Raw genomic sequence first — 7,468 nt, forward strand, 5'->3', positions numbered from 1 at the left:
TTGGTTTGAAGAAGCCGGTGATCGAACCTACTGACTTCTGTATTCGAGGAAATACGCTGCTACGAAACCACCGATGCAATTATATAAGAACACAAAGCTAAGGATGTAAGTAATCAGTTATGTTCACCTTAATTTGTTTTCACTGGTGATTGTACATGTATCTACTGGTTATTTAATATCATCGAACATTGTATTTGTTGTTATCTGGATATATGTATATGCTTTTTGCACTTTATTGGGCGTTATTTCTGCTCAATAAATTTGAGTTAAAATCGTTGATATAAATATATACCCATATGCCCACACGAAAAACTTAAGAGACACAACTATTAAATCCTTGTGACATTTATATATACAGGATGATGACGTCATATTACAGCACAAGTCACATATTTTTATTGATTTAATACTTTTTTTAAAATTAGAGTCAAGAAAGTCTGAGCAATGTTTTTATCATTAACTTCTTTTTCCCTAACTTTGTCTAGTAAATGGTTTACTACCATGTCAGTAAAACTTTCTTTGCGAATTTGATTAGACAATATCAACTGTACTAAAGCTGAATTTACTTGACTCTTATCTCGTCTACTTGCCATTTCTTCGATGAAAAATGGAAGTGCATCTGTGAGCACGTCATGCAATGCCGCCCGTACCTTTTCCTTACTTTCACTCGAAAATCTCTTTAGTATAGCCATGATAATATCAATTTTTGAACTTTCGCTTGGATCATTATATGCTTTCCGGAATTCTGCTACTTTTTCTGCAGGAATTTTTTCATATTTTATTTCATTAAACGTCTGTCCAGCGAAAAACACATTCAAAGCTTTGATCGGATTTTCCCAAATTTCCGTAATTTTGTTCGCAATTTCAATAGAAGTGTTTTCATTCATCCCCGCAAAAAGATTGCTTGGAATAAAGAAGTGTTGCAGTTCTCTACCTCGCAAACATTTGATCATGTAGTTTAGAACTTTTATCAACAATTTAAATACGTTGTCTTCTGTATCCACTAGTAACAACGAATTGAGAGTTTCTGAGTTCCAATAAACTGCTGTTTTCCAATGAAATGTAGTTAATATTTCTGAATAATCTTGCAATAAACTCTTTTTAATAGCTTTAAGAATGAGAACAACCTTCTTTTGAACACTGGTCATTGCTCTCGCCAGCTTTATTTCACCGTTGTTGTATGCCAAACAAAAATCTTTCTTTCTTTCTCGTTTTGTCAAGGCCGGTTTTGCAACAACAAAGAACTCGCTATTGTAAATATCATCCACTACATGTTTTGGTGGCCAGACGCGTTTACGTTGTTTCCACTCATCAAGAAATCTTGGCTTCCCAGCAAGCGGGAATGCTGGTATAAAATCTTTGCTTGATTTTGATTTATATTTTAGTATAACATCGCCTTTGTCGAACTCCTCTCCATTGGTATTGTCATCAATATTGTTTGATTTTGGCTTCATAAAAAAATATTGTTTGTTTTTTCTATCAAATTTCTCATTTGGACAAGTATCCGTTATGTTTTGACATTTAGTATTTTCAGCAGTTTCACATGAAAGAGCACCAATAATGGAGCCAAACGTTTGTAAAAAATGTGACGTTTCAGAATCTGTTTTGATGTCAGCTTTCGAAAAAGCGTCTATTACATTAGCTACTTTTATAAGATGAGACATCATTTCATCTTTTCCTTCTGATAATTGCTCAGCAATATTTTGTTTTAAATGCTCAAATACTAATTTCGGATTACTTTTATCTTGTTTCATATCTAAAGCTGGACAATCAACATCATTGTACGAAACTAACGTTTTTCCTGGCTTTATATTATGATCTAGATCCACGTGCAAACTGTTGCGACGACGTGTTCTTCCAAAAATTGAAAGTAGTTTGTGAAAATCTCTTATATGCTTAAAAACTTCAGGTCTAATTTCACTTAGTAAATTACTTGGTAGATAACGACCATCAATCAGTTGAACAGTAGGAAGTTGTTTAACCAACTGAAGTCCATTTATGTGGACAAAACAAGGAAGATCTTCCCTGTACTGTAAAGCACTAACAGGAATAGATATTGCCGAAATTATGAGGTAGTCGTAATCCCCTTCGTCTTGTCTGATTCTTAAACGTGTCTGCTCCTGAGTACTTCCAGCAACCATACATCTTTCTCCGCTGAAATAAGACAACAATCGCATTATGTAGCTGCAGTATTTGTTATGTCTGTCATCATTAACAGTGGGTTTATTCATCTCAATTAGTCGTGTGAGCATTTCCTGTAACGACAACTTTGGCTCTTCAAGTCCAGTAAAAGAAGTAAAACCTATACAATGATAATGAAATCAGTATTAGAAGTATGTGATTAAAAAAAAAAGTTAATTATGAACGTTGCACAAAGGGCGAACACACTCTTTTCTACGTCTGTTTTTGTACATGCATTTAAAAAAAGTAATTGATTTATCACAGAAACCAAATAGCGACTGATAGTGGAAAAAGCCATACATTTAAACGAAGTTAATTCAAGTGTGGTTAAGTTCGGTCAACTTATTATTTTTTTTTCATTTCCTCCCAATACTTGTAAAACAAGATGTGCTTGAAACAACATCCTAGTTCTATAGAACCACTTGAAACCGAGATCAATACGCGCATTGGACAATCACAAACAATATGCATACGTAGAATCTTACCATCGTAATTCCTAACTGACCAATCTGTCGTTTGTAGCTGTCTTTCATAATTTGTTTCGTTTATTGGGTTATATCATTTTGGGGTCTTTAAAAGCTTACTATACAGTATGAGGTTTGCTCATTGTTGAAGGCCATTCGATGACCTATAGTTGTCTCTAGTGGAGAGTTATCTCGTTGGCAATTATACCACATCTTACTTTTTATATTAGTATAAATCAGGCTGTTAGTTTTCTCTGGTGAATTGTTTCACAATTTGTCATCCCAAAGTCTTACGATACCATACGGAATGTTTTTATTTGTTATTTAAAGTCATACGATGAAATAAAGTTGTTCACATCCTAGTCATTTGGTGGACAGTTGTCTTATTGGCAATCATAACCGTAGAGGAAAGTTGCAAATTTATTTATATATGAGAGACAGCAGTAGTTTACTGTTGTTTAAATATAAAAAAAAATCATTAAGAATATACCAATTAAGGATGAAAACCAAAACCAGCAAACCGGTTGCGTCGACGGGTTATGCTATACTAGTATATGTTGCTATGCATGCATCAACCGCCATGCGAATCCACACCAAGTGAAAATGTCACAATAGGTAATCAGAAACAAACAATAAGTGTAAAGATCAGAAGACTTTTATGGTTACTTAAGATGTCATAACATATCTATTGTGAGTTGATATTCAGACATATCGAATCGGTTTACCCATTCGGGATTGTGGCCCAAAAACCTGAGAAATGTCGACTTTTACAGTCGATCTTCCTCATAACCCTGATGGAACAGTTTTTAAGACGGGAGCAAACCTCTGTTAAAAAAGTTCGAAAAATGTAAAAATGCACCCGCGTAGCATATCAACTGAATAAGTAAGCGCCATACGGTGGTAAAAAGTAAAATAACAAACATACCGAACTCCAAGGAAGATTCAAATCGGAAAGTCCCTTATCAAATAGTAAAATCAAAGCTCAAACACATCAAACGAATGGAAACCTGACTTGGTACAGGCATATCCTTATGTAGAAAATGGTGGATTAAACCTGGTTTTATAGCTAGCTAAACCTCTCATTTGTATGACAGTCGCATAGAATTCCATTATATTGACAACAATGTGTGAGCAAAACAAACAGACATAATTATGGGGACTTTGTAACCGTTAGAAAGAAGGCATCCAACGAGGCGGATGAGTAAAATAATTCCGCCAGGCCGAGAGTATGGCTCTCAAGGCAATTAAGGACAAAAACTAAACCAAAGAATTCTATACATTATAGACCAGCTCCAGTAACTTTACTTCTGAGAAATGGGAAGTGGCAATGTGAAAGCTGGAATCGTGGCGTTTGTCATAGATTTTAATTTGAAGTCGTCCTTCTGTTTTAATATCAATATAAAGATTAAAATACAAAGGAGACTTTCTATCCTAGGCCGAGAATCCTTAATAGCAAGTACACTAGGTATACATACAATAAGTATACAAGTAGGGTTATGTATATATAACCAGGACTAGAGGAATCCTTTGGTATAATTGCTGTGAAACATTTATAATCATTGTATTATTTACCAACTTTGTTCTCTTAGACGGCTCTTTTATGATGCTTATTTATGATGCTTATTAGACGTGTTAGGAAAGGAATTTAAATACTGCGCTGATGTTAAATACCAATACCGATACAAGATTTAAGAGTGGATTTTCTCAAAATGCAATTGAATATAAAAGTATCCCGGCGTAGTATAGGCTAGCTTTGCGATGGGTTTGAAGCAAACGGTTAACGTCGACTCCAAATTTTAAGACGTGCATTGGCCTTACGTAGATCTTAATACATTCATTTGCATTTGTTTGATTTAGGAGTGCAAACCAAAACTTTAAAAAAATATATGTAAGGGTCAAGAATGGGAATGACGGATTTTACGACCACAAGTCCAAATATATATATATTAAATGATATGAGTAGAATATGTTCATTTTTCTTCTCCACAAGTCCAGAACACAATTCAACAATTTGATTTGATTCGTGTCTTGAATGTCTCCACAATGTACCGACAACCCTAAATGTTTTAAACGTATGATAGCGTGTTCGACATAAACTTGACATTCTCAAATTCTTCTATTTGGTTTATGGCATTTTCTTTTTTTCTTTTCGGTTTTGTCTTAGTTTGTGTCTCCTTTATGGCGTAACAATTGGTGGATCTTATCACATACATTAACACAGTTTGGAGGAAAATCCAATTCCAAGTTGGTGCCAGTTCTTGGAAGAAGGTTGTCTTGCTGCGCATCGTTTTAATGTTTAAGAAAACCATTTTTCACGAGCTATGTGATTCGTATTATCTAGATCTATCTGGGTATGAATGCAATACGGACGAATGGACCCATCCGACTATCACTATCTACTGTCCAATTTAGAAAGCGGAGTGTATAATGAATATTAGGCAAAACAAAATGAAGGAAATCGGAAAACAATTGCCCGATATATAATTTAGCAGGATTAGCAAGAGGTGAAAATGAATATTCCATTCTCAAAATATCCCCCTGACCCAAAGATAATAAAATTTACTTCTCCATATGAAAGTTTAACGCCACTTTCAACAGTATCTCAATTTAATCGTGGTGTTCTGTTTTGTTGGAAGTCGTGATACAAAGAAAAACAAACTTCAGACCCTTCACTGAAACGTCAATTTAACATGCTTGAATAATGCCCAGATGTGTTAATCTTTTAAAACTTAATTCGATAACCTATTTTGTTCACTAATTGACAAAATTTGATAGAAAGAAAATGTCAGTTAATTTTTTTTTAGGTTTTGTCCCTTTTTAGCATTACATTAAATTGCCAGAATGACCTTTCTAGATAAAATAAACAGATAAAGATAATCAAATTGAATACTGTTTCATTCTTTTATTTTTTTAATTGTCAAGTACACAAATTTCTAGTTTTTTTTATTTGAATTTTAAACTACACATTCTCTATTCTAGAAAATGATATAAAATAAGGAAATTTAGTATTTCTATCAGAGAATAAATGACATAAATGTTTACAATGATAGGTCACCGTATAGTCCCAACAAGGAACAAAACCCATCCCGCGTAAAAGCTATGAAAGGCCCCGACATGAAAAGTATATTTTAAATAAATTTCAAATGAACGAACATTTTGAACAAAGATTGATGTAGAGGAAAAAATCTGATTCGGATGTGATTTGATTGCAGTGATTTTTTTTTATTCATTTATTTGATCACTTTGCAGATTTTCCTTGTAGTCGTTCAACAACGATCTTTAACCGAATCGATCACTACTATGAAACAATGCAGTTTATGATGATAATATCAATCATGATCGTGTTGTTTTGCTTGATCCTCTTCCGTGTATTGAAAAATAAAGTGTTATTATTTTATTGTTTAAAAATCATCTCAGTATTATCAAACAAACTCATGCAGGTAACTTTAATTAATGAATGATTAGCTGTACTTTTTGAGATGGTCCCCACTATAGCCTGTAGTGGTATTGGTATTTAACATCAGCGTCAAAATTGTATTGACTTTCCTAACACCTCTATTATCATACCGACTCCTGCATTAAACAACTTATACAATAAAGCTGTTATCTAAGCTTGTCAAAATTGTACAAAGCGTGAATACATTTTCTTTCTTGTTTTATGTAAATATTTAAATAAAAACTTCCTGATGTTTGAAAATAGAAGCGGAAGATACCAAGGGGACATTAAAAACTTAAAAGTCAAAGAGAAACTGACAACTCCATAGCAAAATCGAAAAACGACGAAAAAAAAAATAATATACTTAAATAAACTTAAAATCTGGGAGTGTTATCATGATCTCTAGAAGAGAGAATGAATGTATTTCCTTTTTGTCCAATAAAGAAACCGCGAATTGCTGCATGCGAACTAACTAGAATGTGGATTACTCACTCACTCTGATCAGTATTATCTGCGAACCTCTCTGCTGACGGATATAAATGACTCTTGGTGCGAATAAACTAGCTAATAAAGAGGAAAAGGGTGATGATAGAAAAGGAAACAAAGGGGGTGTAAAAATGTACGAGGAACGGGAGACAGAAATTTACATCTCTGGGAATATATAAATATAGAATACCTGCTTACCGACTCAATATTACTGATGGGGAAGGAAATAGTGGTCAGGTGGGGATTCAGTCGTACCATTTCAATACCCCCGCTTTCCCTGAATCCTTTCCAACTTCCAGAACCCAACACTTACTACTACTAACTCTTTACTGACGTTTTGATAAGCGTTTCAAACACAAATACACTTGTAATCTACTTGTTTAAAGTATTCTTATATAATAGAGTTACTTACAAATGGAAATAAATACACGACATATTAACCAACGTGCTGCGTATAAAGTCATTCTTTTGAACTTCGACCATAAGATGCCACCATTAATGGCACAATGGAAATATTGTTTGTCAGTATATGTGTATTACATCCCCTTCTCTTATTAGACTACGCAAGCGAACATGTATTTGTATATTATGTAGAGAATTTGTGTATCCGCTTCATTAAATATTCATAGGAAATCCAATATTCTAAAAAAAGAAATATAACATAATTCTGTCTATAACAAAGGAGTTATTTTTACCTTCATATGAAATTGGTTTATCCGAACAACTTCAACATGGCTAAATGGTGTTATTATATTTTCATTTTTATCAAATATTTATATTAACTGTAACGTAACTGTTCATAGATATAAGAAGATGTCATACATATTTAAATAAGGTCATTTCAAGGGTGACTGAGGTATACAAATATGGTCACAGTAGTCTTCTTCCGGCCGACAGAAGA

At 33.6% G+C, this 7,468-nt stretch overlaps 1 protein-coding gene across 4 annotated transcripts in view; it reads right to left on the reverse strand.

Annotated features, from left to right (window-relative positions):
• LOC127702063 (uncharacterized) overlaps window positions 1-7,165 on the reverse strand; it is a 72,548-nt gene extending 65,383 nt beyond the window's left edge. The window contains exons 1-2 of one of the 4 annotated variants that reach the window (XM_052206102.1): window positions 6,980-7,165; window positions 1,830-2,154 (exon numbers count right to left, since the gene is read on the reverse strand). In XM_052206102.1, coding sequence (XP_052062062.1) covers window positions 1,830-2,154; window positions 6,980-7,050 — 396 coding nt within the window. In that variant the 5' untranslated portion in view covers window positions 7,051-7,165. Of the gene's footprint in view, window positions 1-329; window positions 2,303-6,979 lie in introns of those variants that run through there. The other 3 variants (XM_052206074.1, XM_052206084.1, XM_052206094.1) reach the window with 3 other exon arrangements.
• Between the last annotated feature and the right edge of the window lie 303 nt (window positions 7,166-7,468).

Source organism: Mytilus californianus, unplaced genomic scaffold (assembly GCF_021869535.1).
Source record: "Mytilus californianus isolate M0D057914Y unplaced genomic scaffold, xbMytCali1.0.p SCAF_1, whole genome shotgun sequence".
Lineage (NCBI taxonomy): Eukaryota > Metazoa > Mollusca > Bivalvia > Mytilida > Mytilidae > Mytilus > Mytilus californianus.